Here is a 19904-nt window from a genome sequence, read left to right as displayed (position 1 = left end):
TTAACTTTATTAAGAATGAAAGAAAGGTCTCTTTTTTTAGATTCGATTCAGGTTGTAGTCAAATATTCACTTAATTGTTTAGCATCACAGTAAATTGTTCCATACGTTTATGTAAGATCATATAAACAATTTTTTGGCAGCCTATAAACCCTTCCATGCATATAAACTTAATTGAATGGCAGCAGTGAGGTTTGCAAAAGCTGCCTTACTGAGCTGAAGCTTCGTCTGAAGAACCCTGTTTAGCTCGCCCCTTTTGATATTTTCCTCTACATTTTTACTTGTGGATTCAGAAGAGCCAATCATTCATGAGTCCTCTTTTGCACCATCTCTTTTTCTCTCGTTTATCTAGGTACGACGATGTCACATCTTGGAATTAGGAAGCGCAATATAAACAAGAAAAATCTCACCGCATGAGTAAGTTGTCTGATGTGTCTGGTGATTTATCAATTGAGTATGGTGGAGCAAGAAGATTAGATAAGTGTATACTTACTTAAATTGGCAGAAAACATCAGCATACTCCTGAGATATTCCAACAGCTTGTAGTACTGTAACTCTAAAAGTGAATTCCTTTCCAATTAAAAGATGCTCTGGAAGCTCTTCCTCTTTGATATCAGACGATACAGAACTATCACCTCGACCGGAGTCGGCATCACATTCTATCAATTCATCCAGTTTAATTGGGTCTATGTTGTTTTGACCTTCAACGATTCTTTCTTCCATGTTTCTTATATTACGGTCCATAATATCTAGAAAAATGATAGGGTATTACATAATATATCGATATAAAAGGCTATGATAACAAATCACACCGTTTGTCCAGTAAACTAACGACGCCATCTATGAAAAAAATATGAACTACAACCATTTGACATTTCAATTATGTTTTGTTTTTGAAACGATACGTTTAATTAATAATTCTGTATTAATTATATATTAATATAATTAATAATTAATTTTAATAATATTTTTAAGGTAGAATTTAATACAAAATCATTTAAAGTTTTATGTTAGTCATCCTAACGCGCGCCATCTGAACAAAGAAATCTGAACTACTGACATTTCAACCTATGAGTCAATCATATTTTGTTTTTGAAACGATTCGTTTAATTAACAATACAAAAAATATTAATTACATATTAATATAATTAATAAATCATATTATTAATATTTTTAAGGAACGATTTAAGTAATACTTGACAGATGATAGCGATTTATTGATGAGTTGCGATCGGGTGACTTTCTAAGATTAATTCTTACATAAAAACAATGTATCAAACAGGGAAAGAAACGCTATTGATGATGAGTAGGTAGAATAATTAAGACGTCAAATAAAATGGGTCTACGATATCAGATAGTTTATTTATGATAAACGTAAAGATTTAAATCGTAAAATATTGCAAGGGATAATTGTAATTTAAAATATAATAACTTACTTTTTGGCGTAGTTTCGAATGCTATTCTGGCACTCTGTCTGACGCCAACTTGATCAGAATTATCTTCATCCATAACCGCTTGAACTGCTACCTTCAAATAACCTCTTACATCGCCCTTCTCGCTGACAATTGCTACTTTATGGATGAGTGTAATGGGATACAGTAGATTACTTAGGTAAACAAAACCTCTGCCTACCATTCTAAACCAAGGAAATCTGTCATAAAACGGATCTCCGCCAGTTAGAGATTCGACGTTGTAGTCTGGCGATGTGGGAGACATTTCGGCTTCGTTATGATACATTTCGCGCATCAACTCAAGACGTTGCCTGAAAAATAGGAATACTAATTAAATTGTTCTAAATATTTTTATTTTTGGAGTATGGGGTGAAAAGGTTGGTGCCACCATGATAAAAATAAGCTGTAAAATAACTTGGTGAAATTAAAATACATAGCAATACTTTAAGAAGCATATTATGTGATAAAATGGCAGGCAAAAATTCAAGATGAACGTATAATACCTAAAACATGATCAAATAAAATAATTGTTATTTTAGCACATGATACGGACTGTAATTTTATAATCTTACACAAATATCCTCTATGAAAGGGTATTTAAGAAGACCTGTGCTAAATAATAACACGCAAAATCGTGAGCTGTTCTACATTTTCATATAAATTTTAATATACATATAATAATTATGGTAGCGAAAGGGTACTCTGTGGTTCCAACAGGGGACAGACGTATTTCATGATTTAGCGCTCCTGACTATGACTGATGTAAGATCTTTAATCTCCGACAGTTTGAAAATTTGCTGTTATTTTGTTAGCAACTGGATGAGGCGAAGAACTGATGGTACTCCGATGACTATTGCATATACTAAAACATGATAGCAGGACTGGGGATTAAACGTTGGTATAGATATCGAAGGGGTTGTTGCTTTTGCTAAATCGGGAAACACATTCTACTACTGAGGAACATCAACGGGCAGAACAGGCGGGATTGGATACCTAATTAACAAGCAATGAAAACGAAGAGTAGTAGAAATAACTATATCTAGGACAGAGTAACTAGATTAACATTACAACTATCAAAGATATACAATATACAAATTATACAAATATACGCCCCAACGATTAACTGGCAGAACACAGGCCTATTCATTGATGGAGAATAACTCAGCCATTTAAGATTTGCAGACGAAATCGTTCTACAGAACTACAAGAACTTATAAGCGACCTAAATGCAGCTAGCAATGAAGTTGGCCTAAAAATAAACTTGACAAAAACAAAAACCATATACAAGATGTAATAATAAACAATACTGCACTTGAGATAGTAGATGACTATTTACCTGGGATAATTAATATATAAATCTGGCTGCTTACTCCCAGAAATCAACAGAAGAATAAAACTAGCTTGGGCATCTTTTGTTAAAAATGCAGTTATATTCAAATCGAATATCCTACTCAACATGAAGAAAAATGCATTCTATCGATTTATCTAAATCTTCACGTCAGTTGAAATGTTTCTTGGGTTTTACACGAATAACTTTCCGTCTAATACTTAAATATCTTGAATTTACTGACATGATAGCATTTTAAATGAACAGAAATAGAATAAGGTAAAAAAGTATCGTAATTACATTTATAGAGATAAAACACATTTTGTACCTAAATTATTACTTGTATTACTTATGTTATTCATGAATAATGGATATGTTGTACTCAATATCCTAATTTGGCCATTGACCGAAATTTATACCCACAACGCGTTGTGAATTTCGTTTATTTCTCACATCGCGTTTCGGGTACTTTTGATATGCACAGAACGCGTTGTGGATAAATTACAATAATCCACAATGCGAAACTACAAAGGCCGTATGAAACACACGACGAATTTCGCATTATAGCCAATATAAATACCCACAAAAGGAAATACAGAAATCGTATATCGAATCTTACCGATAACACGAGTTTTATTTAGTGTTGTTTCTGATAATTTCTCATACAATGGGTGAATCAATCAAAAACCTTAAAAATGAATTCGGGGATGGTTTGAATAAACTTTACGTGGAGTCAAGTATTAGGTCTACGCTACTTTTAGAACGCGACTATAAAAAACTAATTTATGAGGTTAAAGAAGCACAAGAATTGCAAATATTCGGCAAAGGACTATTATCTAAACATTATCGAAGACTCAATCGATATGAATTATTAAACATTGGAGAAAATGAACATCTGATAGCCAAAAGACACACTAACGAAGAGGAAATCAAATTTTTTGTTCATCGTGAGCAATTATTTCATATTGTGCATACAGCCCACATAAATATAGGACATAAAAGAGAAAAATGTAGGTATATATTTCCGTTTTTTTTTTAACTTTGCGTTAGGCACAGTCTTTAGATACCTCTCTTTCTCTCTCTCTGACAAGTTCTTGTAAAAAGTCTTTAAACATTGCGTATAGGAATGAATCATGAGTTAAAGAAAAAATACACAAATATAACCCGAGAAATTATAAATTTATACCTTAATAAATGCAAGTTATGCATGTTAAAGAAAAAATTCCAAGGACAGACTTGATTGTCAAGCCTATGATTTCTAAATATATGAACTTTAGATGTCAGGTAATTATACAGAGCTAATAATTTTTAGATATGATAAAATAAAATACAAAACAGCACTTGGTTGATATTTTTTGTCTAGTAGGTGCCCTATATGTCTTGCAACTCGGTTATTGTAGAACTACCTACTATGTGGCCTGGTCCGAAAATAGTTCACGGTCGACCAAGACACTCACAAAGTCAAGGTTCTGTAGGGAGTGCTAATCAAGATGTCCGGGATATGTTGATTACCTGGGTAAACGATAATATCAATACAAAATGGTCCGGTTTGATATTTATAGAGTCAAAGAAAAACAGATCTTTTCATAGGAATTGGTAGGAGCACTTATGAGGCCATGTTTGACAGCAGACAAACAAATGGTTTAGAAGATGCAGACCTCCCGAAAGATGTCCTTGATAAACTATAAAATGAAGAAGACTTGGAAAGAATTAATAAATAGCATGGAAAATGAACATGATGATGATTATTTAAAAAATGGAGAAGAAAGCAACAGTGTAGAATACTGCCAACAGAATTTAGAGAATCAAGACAAATATATGAATGAATCTTTAAAAATCCTGGACAATACCTAATAACCTGATTAAAAATAATGAAGATGCACCCAATATACAAGAAGGCAAAGTTGACGGCTATTTCAATGATCAGTTAACCCACAGAAGTAAGAGAACATTGAATGAGAGAGAAGAATCACATAACATGACGAGAGTTCAGGTATCAAAGATGATATGTGAGTGAAATAAAAGATTTGCTTCTTTAAAAAAAGAGACTAATGTTTTGATTCGAGTGCCAAATGTTGATATAGGTCGATTAACTCAAAGAAATGTATTAGCCATTGTTTCTCAAATTAATAATGATGGCTTGTACAAACTCAGTACTGAGAATGGACCACTGGATAGATTATTTTCAAGAAATGAACTCCTTCAAACCTATTCGCAATTCATGTTTGAATAAAATCATATTAGCAGTAAGAAAATACCCTTGATAACTGCAGCAAATATGTCATCCAAAGGTTCTGGTCAAGGTTTTCTCAGATGCAACTGTAAAAGGTTTTGAGGCGACAATAAATGTTCAAGTAAACAAAGGAACAAACAATGTCATTCAAAATGTCATGGATCTCTGACAAGCAAACATAAACGAAGAAATTTGGTTCTAAAAATTTTTGTGTTTAAATCTGCATTTTTTAAATAAAATGAGAAGTTTCGCTTTGAGGGTATTTGTATTGCCCATAACGAGAAAAATCGTCGTGTGTGTCCGACGGTCTTCGTAGTTTCGCATTGTGGGTCTTCTCATTATATCCACAACGCGTTCTGTGCACGTCAAAAATACCCGAAACGCGATGTGAGAAATAAATTAATTTCACAACGCATTGTAGGTATCAATTTTGATCAATGGCCGAATTCGGTTATTGAGTACTATAGATACATCCTCCAAGGTTACAAGAGTTAGTAGGCATTGCTACAATGATCATCTAAATTGAATGAGACGTTTTTAAATATTTTAAACATTTAATAGTTTTCTGGCTATCAAAATCTTTTTCATTAGTGTTTTTATATAATTTGAACATTTTTACAATTTATACTAATCTACAGCTACGTTACTATGTTACCTTATTAGAAAAATAAATAAATGAGTATGCTTAAATGTATCAGAAGAAAGCGTAAAATATAAAAGCAAGTTATTTACATGAAACGAACCAATGAGGTGGTATAGAGTGGCACCAACCTCGAAGGTACTAAACGGTTTAGTGAGAAGCGTGACAGTGACGGTGACGGTGGGCATTGTACGATACACCGCAGCAGAGTCGACACAGGCATTGGTTCATCAGGGCTGTCTAATGTCGAGACTTCTTCGTTATACACAAGACGCATTAATTCCAATCTTTGTCTTCGTGATGAAAAATTTGAAATAAATAAAAGTCGAACAAAACATTTTCGGGTGTAGTTTTTGTGTGCGTGTTGATAAGAAAAATTAATGTTTGAATCGAAGCAATGTCTTGTGCATGAGGATTATTATTTATATTATAGTTAAGAGAATTCTTATATTAATTATTACATCTTAAATTTATTTTACAACGCATATACAGGGCGTTCCATTTAAAAGAATGAAAAAAAATTGTATTTGAAAATAGTGATCACATTTTATATTGTATGGCTGAGTTTTAAAGATGTTAAATTATTTAAAAATAACACTATACTAGACAATTTTTGACACATCATTTACATTTTTATCACCTTGGGAACCGAATCCACAGCCCTTTAAATATTACCGTTTCTTTTTAAGTAAAGTGTAAATATTTCAAAAATTAATAACTTTAGGCCCATAAACCTTAAATATAAACTATTCATATTAAAAAAAACCTTCAAAACGGCTTTGATATACAGGGTGTTCCATTTACAAAAACTTTGGTATATTTCGTTGTTCTGACTGACCCTGTATAATGGAAAATAATTTTAAATCGTAGACTTCTTTCATATACGTTTTGTTGTCTCTTGACACTCGACACTGAGGAGTAGGCAGATTGAGACCTCAGTGCAGTTTAACGGTTCTTGTATTTCTACAGAACAAGATACTTGTTCGTCACGAGTGATGTTGGAGTAGGCAGATTGAGACCCCGAACTCGAACGGAACCCTATCCCTCTTGATAATGGCTCTAAAATTAGTGCCGAAACTTTTAATTTAAATAATTTAAATACCAGAGATGATGCCCAAAGACTCCCAAATACGTGGAAACCAATTCTGCAGAAAAACGTAGGAAATTAAATACCGAAGAAGACCTTGCCCACTCTGTGCACAGGACCAATCACAAGAAGCGCTAAAAGGTATTTAAATAGAGCGTGCAGCGAGTTGTATATATATATATATATATATATATATATATATATATATATATATATATATATATATATATATATATATATACAGGGTGTCCAGAAACTCTCCTGGCAAATGAAGGATTCCTCAGATAATTTTAAGACAATCCATCTAGTCCGAAAATGCCCCGTAAGAGAGAGCTAGAGCTCTTTGAAGATGGCGCCTTGTAATTAGTTTTTTTAATACCTCCAAAACGCTATTTGTTAGAAAAACAAAAACTGGTACGATTATTTATCATTCAGAGTTGAATCGATTTCATCAATTTCGAATTTCGAGAACCGGTCATAGGCGTCCCTTTTGTGTAGGTCAATGTTTATTTTAAGGCATAACTTTTTTGTCTTTAATTTTTAAGCATTTGTTATACTAGATTATTTAATTTTCAGGTATTTTAGTACTAAAAGGTACTCATACTTTAAGTCGGTAGAATGCACCGTTTTCTAGAAAAACCGATTTGAAAATTTTTCGTTTTTTCGTCATGAAAGTTAAATTAATTAATAGGTACCTTAATTAATTTTATAAATTATCTTTTGTTTCAATACAAAATGTAGTTTTTTTCAATAAAAAAAGTTTCAGTACAAAAGTTTGGTATAAGAAGCAAACAATCAAATTGGAACAAAATTTTATTTAAAGTGTTTTAAAACCAAAGTATTTATTACGATGGAACGAAACTAACACAAAAGAACAATTATTAAATAGTTGTGCACGATTTTGTATCGAAACGGAATAAACAAATGCTTTTATGTATTTCCAAAGACAATAATCGCAAATATTCAAATGCAGCGACCTTGATGGTCAAGTAACTGGATCGCCTCTTTTAATCCAGTGGTCTTCGTAGTTACTAGATCTTGCATTTCTGTAGAAATACAAGAACCTTTAAACGGCACTGAGGTCTCAATCAATATAGTTGAGAGCATATCATGCTCATATGGTCGTTATAGTAACATAACATGAATGTAAATTTAGATTTGCAGTTCACCTAATGCGCCATAGAAAAGAAGTCTTCTTTCTCTTCTCGATATGAAGCAATAAAAGAAGACTTCACGTTGCTTCATATAGAGGTCGCTACTATCGTACTTAGGCACGTTATATTACTATAACGAGTCACTGGAAATTATAAATATTAATTTCTGAATTTGATAAATAAAAAAGTTTAGCATATTAGCTCTTTTATACTCTTCATCGAGTGTATCATTATTAAAGAATAATACCTTTTAGCAGACATACAGATACCAAATCTTTCTTGTTGTGAAAATTGTTTAGTGTTAATTGTTTAGCGAAAGAGACATGTAGAAAACTTACCGTAATTTATCTAAAGACCAATAGTGAGTAGCGCCATTTTTGATATCTTGCACTTCGACGGCAACTATGGTCCTCGGTATACTAATATCTTCATCTTGGTCGTAATCTATCATAGGTCGTAAATCAGCAGGAAGTGGAGAATACAAGGTGTCCGTAAGTAATGTAAACTGAAATTGGACCTGGGAAAGAAAATTATTTATAGAGTGTGTACATTACAATTATTAAAATAAATTATTAACAAATAAAAAATAATTGACATTTGTTCTTTCGAGAGTATATGATTTTTGCAACAAAATTAGTAAAAATTGAATAACAATAATATTACAGTATTCGATCCATGCAACTGCACAGGTATCGCCCTCTGTAGGTTATTATATCATAACCATAAGGTTTACGCAATTGAAAACATTTATAAAATATTTTTACAAAATCATAAGTTGAATTTATATAATGTAAACATTTTACTAACTTCTTATATATATACAATAATCTGGATTTTTGTCTTTAATTTGGGAATGCCATTTGACACTTATTTGACAGTTGCGGTGTTGACACTCTTTGTACTTTATTATTTTGAATTTTAAAGTGAATACCTCTTGTTTTATATTTTTACCTATTTAATAAAATCTGTGAAATCCGTGAAAAGTTTACAAGATGTTACGTGTGGTCTGTACTTTTGTATGGATGTGAAACTTGGACTTTAAACGCCGATATCATGAATAAAATCGAGGCGTTTGAGATGTGGTTGTATCGAAGGATACTAAAAATTCCATGGACTAGCAGAACCAGAAACGAAGAAGTTCTTCGAAGAATGGGACATCAACGAACTCTATTAAATATTATTAAGAGGCGTAAACTAGAATATCTTGGACATATAATCAGAGGACCAAGATATGAGTTCCTTCGGCTAATTCTCAACGGTAAAATCGAAAGAAAGAAATGGATAGGACGGAAGAAACTCTCTTGGTTGAGGAATTTGCGGCAGTGGACAGGTTTGACAGCGGTCCAATTGCTACACGTAGCGCAAGACCGAGATCAGTATAACAATATTATAAGCATGGTAGTCGCCGACGTTCCGTAGGGATATGGCACTCTAAGAAGAAGAATAAAATCTGTTCTTTTTAGAACAAAATGAGTATGTTTTATTTCAAAAATGTCACGTAAGAATTTAAATAGTCGTTGCAAAGAGATGGCAGCTTCTTTGATTCATTATTTTGAACAGGAACGTGATAATAACGGCCCCATTCTACCCTTGACTGCTGTTAGAGAAGTATATAAATGTATGTTTTTTATATTATTGTAGATGCTTAAAATATACATTCTTGTTTTAGCGTGTAGCTGTAGCTTTAAATTTACATATTTCAACTGTGAGTTCTATTTCTCAGGCCGTAAAAACTAATAAACTTCTTTATACGACGCTACAAGCGGCTAAAATTGTTTTGTGTAACGGTAAGTAAATTAGATGGACTGTACGCGCGTTCGACGTTGGAAATTTGTACGGGAGCGAATCGGCAAAATCATTACATATCTAAGATATAGGTAAGAGAGAGACAGAAGATATATTTTCTCTCTCGAGAATAAAAATGTTCCTTTTGTAAATATATTTAATATTGATTAATATTATTATTATTTTTTTATTAATAGATATTATTATCATGGTAAATTAAACATATGCGTAAGTAAGTTATGTATATTGTCATTTTTAAATACTTATGAATATTGCATTTTAATTTGTATTGTATTATTATATTGAATTATGTTTCAGTGCATTGTATTGTATTTTTATATTAATAACAAAGTAAACAATGAATTTTACTGCAGAGTATGTGTAAAAATTTTTTTTTGCATTCAACTCCTTTCATACATATATGAAAATAAAAATATACATTTTCATCAAAATATTGATTCAATCCTTCATTTACTATACTCCTATTACAGGTCAAATGTTGTTTATATACAGCAAACGATTCACCATATACCTATATACCTAATTCTGTTTCTCTTTCTGCTCTCTCTTACCTATAGCATTACATATTATGTAATGATTGTGCAGATTGACTCCCATATAAATTTGTAACGGCGAACGCGTGTATAGAAGTATACCTTTTACCGGCAGTCCCACAGACTTTTTGAGTATGTCTGTATACCCTAATGTCTGGTATAGCTTTATTCTTCCAAAATTGGTTATTTGCATTTATAGCTTCATTTAATTTATTTAAACTTCTTATTACTATGTTATTTTTTTCAAACATTTGTCTCAATATATATTTATGAGCCAATATTCCCCTTCTAACTTTTAGAGTAGATACTGAACATTCCGCTTATAATATTAAAATTGGTGTAAATCGTAGACAACCTATTATAATCCTTAAGGCCACATTTTGTACTTGTTCCAACTGCATCATCAGGCTTTTACTTCAAGGGTTTAAAAGATTGGCTGCATCATCTAAATGAGATCTTACTATCCCTTTGTATACGCTTAAAAAAATGTTTGGATCAGCTCCCCATTTTGTATTACAAATAGCTCTCATAACATTATTTCCTTTGTTTGCTTTAGCTATTATATCATTTATTTGAATTGTCATATTCAAGTTAAGTACACTGTAGATGGAACCCCAGATACTTTATTTCATGTTTCCATGGGATTTCCATGTTTTGGTACATAGGGGGGGGGGGGGGGAGTTATAAGCTTGGGGTTATAAGCTTATAACCTAAATATTATTGCTTTTGATTTATGTGCTGAGATTTTAAAATTGTGTTTTTCAAACCACTCCTGTAATTTTTGATAATGAGTATTTAAGGAATTAATTAATTAATATATATCTGCATAATTTTTTAAATTTCTAATGCCTTTTAAATAAAAATATTTATTTAATAAATATTTCTTTATAAATTTATAAACCAGTACGTATGACGTATAATATATATTATACTTGATTGTCAATTCTGTCTGTACGAAAACATGGCGGCTGATGAAAAGTCCTATTATACATTAAGAAAACTAAAACACACATTTAATTGTAAGAAATCTCCAAAACTGTTACGAATATAGATAGGATATTTAGAAATAACGAAATAGAATATTTTGTAACATTGTAACAATTTTGTAATTATTGCACAAAAGTGTAAATAAGAACTTATTTGAAATTGACTTATGTACTAACATAAACGAGTAGAAATATTATTAATTTAGATACCTTTTTCTTTAATTCCACGGATATGGCGTTGGCTTCTTTTAAGAATATAGCATTACCCCAGAGGTCATCTCTCAAAGAAGTAAACTGGTGATGTTTCCATTTCCTCCAAGCCAAAGCAGCCAATTCGAACTCCTTTTCGGTCCAGTTGCACTCTGCGTCAAATAGAGGGTTCACTGCAAAAGCGCTCGTATATATTTTTAAAGCATTTTGTCCACTCACACAAAACTAAACGAGCACAAGCAGGAATTCGACAAACTAGAATGTTTCTTGGAAAACTAAGGTTATTTATCTAGTAGTAAACTACAGCTTTGCTTTGCTACAGTAATGCATACTACAGCTCTTCGAATCTAACTCTGTCTGTCGGATGCGCAGAACGACATAATGCTATTATTACTTGAGAGCTTTATAAACAACATAATTCTTGTCCAGAATAAAGCATACTTTACAAATACCTTTTTTAAGTTCTGTATATATTCTGTAATTCTTGATTAAAATTATAAAATTATTTATAATTTTATAAATCATATTTCTGACAGATATACTAATAAAAAACAAATTATTCTACCATACTTAATATGGGATTTTCCATAACATAAAAAGTGCTTTTTTACACAGTGGTCCTGAATATTAACTAAACCGATCTAGATCAGAGCTTTCAACTAAGGTATTCAAAATGTCACCCGTCCGCAGTTTTGAATAATTATATTTGAATATATATAAATAGTTACGAAAAACGTAATCTGAGAATCAATGAAAGTAAAACCAAGGTCATGGTATGTGGGAAAACAGACCAACATACAAACATTAAAATCAATAACGATACTTTAGAACAAGTCGAAACCTTCAAATACCTGGGAGTGCAACTAGACAGTAGATGTACACAAGAAGCAGAGATAAACAATAGAATAGCAAACGCTTCTCGAATATACCACGCAATTAAGAATTCCTATCCAAAAAAAGAAGTATCTCAAAAAGCCAAGATAGCTATGTACAACACAGTTTTTGTACCTATCTTAACATTTGGATGTGAAAGCTGGACGCTCACCACCAGACTAAAAAATAAACTGCAAAGTATTGCAATGAAGTATCTAAGAAGAGTACTAGGGGTGACTAGAATGGACAGGATACGGAACGAGGAAATAATAGAACGCCTTAAAGTCCAATCAATAGAGAAGAAAATCGAAGAAGCCCAACTGAGATGGTACGGCCACATGGTAAGGATGGATAAAGAAAGACCAGTGAAACAAGTGTGGGAAGCGAAAAAAATTTTGAAAAGACCGAGGGGCAGACCCACGAAGATGTAGAGATGGTATACACTAGAAAATTTAAACTTACTAATTTTCGTTATTTTACAAGGTATGCATAAGAATATGCTTGTTCATTTTTTTTAGCACATATATTTAATGCATTAAAGAAACATTTTCCATAAATAACCCATTGATTTCATAGAAACCTTCTAGTTTCACATAACTATTTTCGTAAATACATTCGGACGACACATTTAACATTTTTAAATTAATTATACTTACCAAATATATCATCTTCATTATTAAAATCTTCCGGGGTGTAGGAACTGTACATAGACATTGTCATACTTTGTTCTTCGACTTGTTTCTGTAGGGCGTCTATTCTAGCTTCATAATTCTACAACAATTTCATCTATTATTTACCTATGAAGATACAAAAGACCAATGGACTAGAAGTAAAATTTAATTAATTTATTTTTTCGGGATTTTCTGATTCTAATCATGCGTTGTAATGGCATGTGGTCACATGTCGTTACTGTCTTTGGCCAGGATGTTCTAGAACGTCCTAGATTATCGTGTAACGGTTTCTTGACGATAAAAGAATCTATCTATCTACTAAATAAATACCTTTCGCTGTTCTTCAAAGAGTTGATCCGCCGTTTCTTTTTCTTTGCGATATTGCTCTTCTAGTGTAACTAACTTTTTCTCCATTTCTGCTTTGAGATCCACACCTTGTTTTTCTAAAAGTTCAATTTGTGCGAAGTTCCAGTCTACATGTTCTGAAGTAATCATATTTTTCTCCCTTAGTTCTCTTACTTCTTCCGGATGTGTGAATCTAAACACGTGATTTTTACCCAATATTACTCTTGACGCCGTTTTCAGTTGAACAGGGTCAGAAACCTACAATCCAATATAAAAATTTCAGAAAAAAAAACGATAAAAATCAGTACAAAATTTAATAAAAAATCAATAATGATGATATATTTAGCATACTGCTTGGAATAATAAAGGACCCGACTCTCCGTCCCTATTAAAATAGTGTTGTTATCTAACCGTCCAGTCCGACCGTCTATATGTGCGAACTCTTGAACAAAACTAGAATCTTACCACTGTTCATTTGAAAATATTTCAAGAAATTCATCGCAAAAACGATAAACAGAACTAAACTTAAAGCCTACGTTTTTCTCACACACGTATTTATTAAAAGATGCCCACACTAATTCTATGGGATTGAGAGCTGGATGATAAGGAGGCAGCCTGAACAACCAAAGACCACTATTATCCAGTATTTTGCCAATTTCATACACCTTAAGGCTGGGTTTATGGTTTTGTACAATGCTGTAAAGATCGACTTACGATTGCGTCTAAGACAGTCTTTCATTACATTTTTCGTTGAACTCATCATATTCTTTGTCTTCCTCTTCTTCTCTGACTAATGGGTCTACATAGAAGCGTTTTTCTAGCTGGGTCATTTCGTTCCATCCGCATTAGATGCCCTGTCCATTTCAGATGGACTTTCCCATCTTAATATGCTTTACGATATCCGATTCCTGGTATATTCTATAAAGTTCGAAAGTTGTATCGTCTTCTCCACACTCCATTGTCATTCACTACTCCATACTTAGTATTAGTACTTTTCTTTCGAAACATCGTAACATGTTTTCATTACTTTTTGTTAGAGTCCAGGTCTCTGAACCATATATTAGGACTGGGCGTATTATTGTTTTGTAGAGTTTTATTTTTGTATTTCTCGATATAATTGTGGATTTAAGGAGGAGATTGAGCCCAAAATAGCATCTGTTGGCCGTGCAAATTCTGCGGTTTATCGCTGCTGTAGTATTATTTCCAGTGTAAACGAGCGCTCCCAGGTGTACAAATTCATTCACTGCTTTGATGACGTCGTTTTCTATAACAAGTAATCATAGGATTTATGGTTACTTGCTTATTTTCATATTCATATACTTCTGCTACATTCTTTATATAGTTCAGCTAGGAAATAATCTATTCCGGGTGATTTTTGTCTGGCTAGTTTTTTAACTGCATCTTTAACTTTAAGAATCGTTGGTGGTTCCTCTTCTCTCTCGTCTGTTCCCCTTACCTCATCTCTTTCGTCTTCCAGGTTTTCTTCTTCTTCTTCTATATTGTGCCTAGTTAAAGTATTCCACCCATCAATTCAATACATCTTTCCTTGTTGTTAATAGGTCGCCATTCTGAGTTCTGCATTGTCTTGTGGTTGCCTTGAATTCTTTTCTGTTGATGTTTTTCGTTAAACTCATTTTCGGAAATTTTTCAGTTTGCACACTGTGATAAGTAGTACACTATGTGGAGGAAGATTAGGAATATGCATTTCATGAAGCCATTTTCTAAATTTTCATAATTCATTTCACTGTGATACTCCCCTGAATTTGTGTTTGATTTGAATTTCAAACAAGCATTCTTTACAAAACCGTTTTCTCCACCTGAACTCACTATTATTAGTATCTGATCTTTATAAATCAGAGCACGTAACCCCTGATATTGTAGGCCGGTTCTCTTTTTTGTATTTTTTAATATCTGGAATAAAGTTTCTTCTCAATTGCTGGTTTTTCCATTTTTTGTTTTTCTCCAACGAAACCCTATATTCTTCATGGCTTTTTTCAAAGATTCATGCGATGCATTGTAGTTGCATTTTTTTTTTATTTTATTGATAACAGAATCAACCACTTTGGGTTAATAGCTGTACTATAGTTAATATATAGATACTAAGATCTAAACATTATTTTTGATTAATTATTAGGTTCACAATTAGGTAAGAATGTCATATTTTACAATTTGTAAATAGGGTTTACAAAACATTAATAGTTACAGTTTGTTTAAAACATTAATATCTTTAAAGTAATTAACCAAATTTGTAAATTTACAATGTGCTCCTAAGACTGCTTTTATATTGTTAGGTAGTGAGTCTTTTTGTCTTTCATTGATATATTTACGACACTCTATTAAGATATGCGTTACATTAATGTCGCAGTTACATAAGTCACAAAAAGGACGATTTGATTTGGAGATTAGGTAGATGTGAGTTAGTCTGCTGTGGCCTATACGTAAACGGGGTAGGTTAACAAACAGCTGGCGATTTAAATTTATATCGCACCAAGATTCGGTTGAGGGATTTACGATATCTAGAGTTAATTGTGAAAGATTCCATTCGTTTTTCCATTCATTTAGCACTTTTCCTTTAAGGAACTATTGGTAGTCGGAAACAGACACTAAGTTTACTAACATTGAAGAGGCACTGTGTATTGCTTCCCTGGCATGAAAATCTGCTTGTTCGTTTCCTTGAAGTCCAATGTATGATGGAACCCATATAAAGCGTACTTGCTGCCTCGCGTTGTTTAGCAAATGTAATTGTTCTTTTATTAAAATACCTATGGGATTACTTGTATATAATTGTTCTATCGTATGTAATGCACTGAGAGAGTCGGTAATTATGACAGAATTTGGAATTTTTTGGGTACGTATATAAATGAGGGCTTGCAGAATTGAGTATAGTTCTCCAGAGTAAATACTGCAACTGGAAGATAATTTAAAGTGTAATACAATGTTCAGAGTTATAACTGATGATCCCACACTATCAATAGTTTTGGATGAATCTGTATAGATATGACAATGATCTAGGAAAGAATCAAATTTGTTGTAAAATAGATTGAATAATTATTACATGGGGATCTCAAGCTTATTGTTTTTAGAGTTAGATCACATATTACGGGAGGAAAGGTCCAGGGAGAGGGTGACTGTATTTATCTGATCAAAAAATGTTGAAAATTGAATATTATGGAAAGAGAGATATCTGATCCTCTCGTAAAAGGGAGGGTTCGTTTTTTTTTTATATAAGTTTCTTTGAAACGTTCAGCAATAGTATGATGAAAAGTGGGATGCGATTTTATCGCACATATGGATGATGCATGCGTATGTTAATGACAAGTACATTTAAAGGTGGTTCCCCGGTTAAACATTGTAGACTTTTATTGGGGCTAGTACAAAATTCTCCTATAGCTATTCGTAGTGCTGTATTTTGTAGTTGTATTCAGTCACAAATTTTCTGTGTATTCGTCGTAGAGTTGGAATGTTTTTTTTCGGTAGTACAGACATTAATTATAAATCGCACAAAGTTATTCGCACGGACAGTACGACATCATCATTTATAATTAATCGCACATTAATTATAAATGATGATGTCGTACCTTCCGCGATGAACTTCATTTCCCTAGAAATTGCTTTTATGGTAGTTAAACCTATACGTGTTGCTGTTGAAACACGTTTCTGCACTTGTTTTAAGACTACAAAAGGTACGTTGTCCCTTACTACTTGTTGCATAAAAACATTCGCTATAATTTCTCAGCTTTATCCGGACAAAACTTTTCGATTCAATTTTGATTCAAACTCCATTTCACGTCACTGTCACTGTTCTTCAAGGAACTGAGGAAACTCTGTCGTAGACTATACCGACCCAAGTTTACAAGTCGTAAACAGTTGTTTACTTCTACTAATATATTTCCGGTAATTTTACTAAGCATCAAGTGGGCGTTGCGATTGTAAGATTTCGGAATTCGTTCCTAGATTTGACGAGTAATACCTTGTAAAAAAGATATGTATATTTTAAATACAAGATGTTTCTTATTAAAACATAATACAAAAAAGGATTTTATAATTAAATGTAAATATTTACCTCTCTTCCATTAACATAAATGAGTGCTCCATTGAGAGGAACCAATGTTACTCGATTGTCCTTGTTTTCAAAAACGCAGTGTTCTGGTTTAATATGTGATCCACATAGTTGAATGTCCTGTGGAATATTAGCCTGATCTGAACCGATTCTCGTTAAACCTTCCTGCAAAAAATAAATAACTATATATAGAAAGAGTAATAACTACTAAGTCAATTTATTCTCGAAGGTAGCATTGCAAAATCAAAAATTTATCGGTGCATACTGAGATAATTAATATCTATTCCAATAATACATGTAGATAAAAAATTATTTATTTATTTCAGTGTCTTAAAAATATTATTAATTTTTATGATAAGGCAATATATATGTTTGTAACTAAATTGTTTTGAATCAGGATTTTATTTTTAATGTTTGAATACATTCAAAGTTTTAAAAGACCATGCAAATAAAAATCTACTAAAAAATAAATACCCATGAAATCAACACCATGTAGGTATATAAAGAAGTAATGCATGAACAATTATTTATTTTATATAATAAGGTAAACAATTTATTGTTGTTTTTAAATTAAGTTTAATTGACATTATTGACTAAAATTTGTATACAGGGTGAACTACAAAACAAAATTACGATTTGCTCAATTTTTTTAAATGGATCACCCTGTATTTTATTTTTTAAAATATTGTATTTATGATACTCTTTCATTTTTATATAGCATTCCCTATAGCTAAACTCATTATTTTCCGCGATATTTTTAGTTTTCTTCAAATTTCGGGAATATATTCAATTTTTGTAAGTAGAAATAAGTATTCGAGTGTTCAGTGATAATTGATAATATAACAAAATTATTTTCATTCAATAAGTAACTAACAAAACATATAAAACATAATGACGGTATTAGATTTTTGTTTCGATACAGGGCAGCGACAAGCCGCTTATACGTATTTCGACCTCTTTAGGTCTCCTCAGAACGGTATAGCCACTGCTGCGGTAGAGTATTAAACTTAATTTAAAAACTACAATATATTGTTTACTTTATTATATAAAATAAATAATTATTTATACATTACTTCTTTATATACATGGTGTTGATTTCATAAGGATTTCGAAATAAAAATGGTCATAACTTGTTAAATACTCTGTATAGTAATGCAAAACCCAATTCTATAAGATCAAGAATTACGAGAAGAATAAAAATTTGAAAAAATATATAGGGTGTCCCATTTAAAAAAATTTATGTTTGCTATACCACGTAGTTATTAATCACCCTGTAGAATTCCACATATTTTCCAAGTATCATTGGAGAATATCATTGCCTACATTTTTTCTAAATAAGTTTTTTAGATATTCTATACTATAGTGGAATTATCGACCGATGTCGCACTAAAAACTCACCCTGTATAAATAGTATATAACTATAGTCAAAGTTGACTGCCATTTTCAATAAAAGTATAAGGTTCTAAAATCTGTTTTTAAATAAAAACCTCGTAATTGATTTTACGCGTTTAAAATCGCGTAGCGCTTTAAAATTTCAATTATCTCCGCTTCTATTCAAGCAATTTTGATTTTTTTTTTTTAAATCGAGGTGTCGCGACGGCCGTTCTCTCGTCAATTTTTTGACGGATGGGCTACTTTTAATGGCATTTTCATCAACTTGTAGTGATCTGTAGCTAAGAGAAAATTTTACCCAATTAGTGATTATATAGTAAAGGTTTTTATTTAAAAATCAGATCCTAGAACTTTATACTTTTATTGTAAATCGCAGTCAACTTTGACCGAGCATAACTCCGGAACTAATGAACCAATCATCTGATTTTTCCTTTCTTTTCAAGCGAATTTTGATGCCCTTTTAATATATGTTTTGAAAATTAAAATCGATCGACAACTAATGAAGTTATTCAAGTTGTTCATAAGCCTAGAATTTAACCAATTATTTTAAAAATTCCCTTACCTCTTCTAATCCACGGAATTTAATTTTTCCAAATCTTGAATGCTCTTCTATATGTAAGAAAATTCAAGTATCTAAAAGATTTAGTTTTTGACCTGCACAATTTTCAAAATTCATTTCTTAAAAAAATTTAGATTGCAAAATTATTTTGCAAAAACTATTAAATTGAATTTAATTAAATTTTGTGTGACAATTAAACATATTAAAGAGGTTTCTTTCTCGAATATGAAGGTCCTAAGTTTGATGTTAGTATGAGAAATAAACAAAAAACCATTTATTTAACTGTCGTTTTGTGTTTTTTTAGTAACGTTTTAATAACAATAATAATAATGCTTAAGATTTGAAACTAGCATTACTTTATGTAAACTTTTTTGAATTCTTTTCTTATTTTGTTTAATAAAAAGTTAAGCCCTTATTTAACTCACGTATAATGAAATTATCATGTGTAGGGATATTTAGGAGTGATTTATGCAAAAAACTGCGTTTATATGTTTGACACCAAAAAAATCGCATTCACAACAGATACCGCCAGGATTATAGGTATATTAATATATCTTATAACCCACATTATCAATATAAA

The 19904-nt window shown here is 31.7% G+C and overlaps 1 protein-coding gene across 7 annotated transcripts in view; it reads right to left on the bottom strand.

Moving 5' to 3' along the window:
• unc-104 (kinesin family member unc-104) overlaps nucleotides 1–19904 on the bottom strand; it is a 231104-nt gene that overhangs the window by 41325 nt on the left and 169875 nt on the right. For 4 of the 7 annotated variants that reach the window (XM_072537847.1, XM_072537849.1, XM_072537851.1 and 1 more), the window contains 7 exons: nucleotides 17377–17538; nucleotides 13299–13571; nucleotides 12954–13068; nucleotides 11425–11597; nucleotides 8228–8406; nucleotides 1434–1759; nucleotides 491–746 (listed from right to left, as the gene is read on the bottom strand). In XM_072537847.1, coding sequence (XP_072393948.1) covers nucleotides 491–746; nucleotides 1434–1759; nucleotides 8228–8406; nucleotides 11425–11597; nucleotides 12954–13068; nucleotides 13299–13571; nucleotides 17377–17538 — 1484 coding nt within the window. Of the gene's footprint in view, nucleotides 1–490; nucleotides 747–1433; nucleotides 1760–5779; nucleotides 5942–8227; nucleotides 8407–11424; nucleotides 11598–12953; nucleotides 13069–13298; nucleotides 13572–17376; nucleotides 17539–19904 lie in introns of all 7 variants that reach the window. The other 3 variants (XM_072537850.1, XM_072537852.1, XM_072537853.1) reach the window with 2 other exon arrangements.

The sequence above is a fragment of the Diabrotica undecimpunctata genome, chromosome 7, assembly GCF_040954645.1.
Source record: "Diabrotica undecimpunctata isolate CICGRU chromosome 7, icDiaUnde3, whole genome shotgun sequence".
In the NCBI taxonomy this organism is placed as follows: domain Eukaryota; kingdom Metazoa; phylum Arthropoda; class Insecta; order Coleoptera; family Chrysomelidae; genus Diabrotica; species Diabrotica undecimpunctata.
This window is presented reverse-complemented; position numbering and strand designations above follow the sequence as displayed.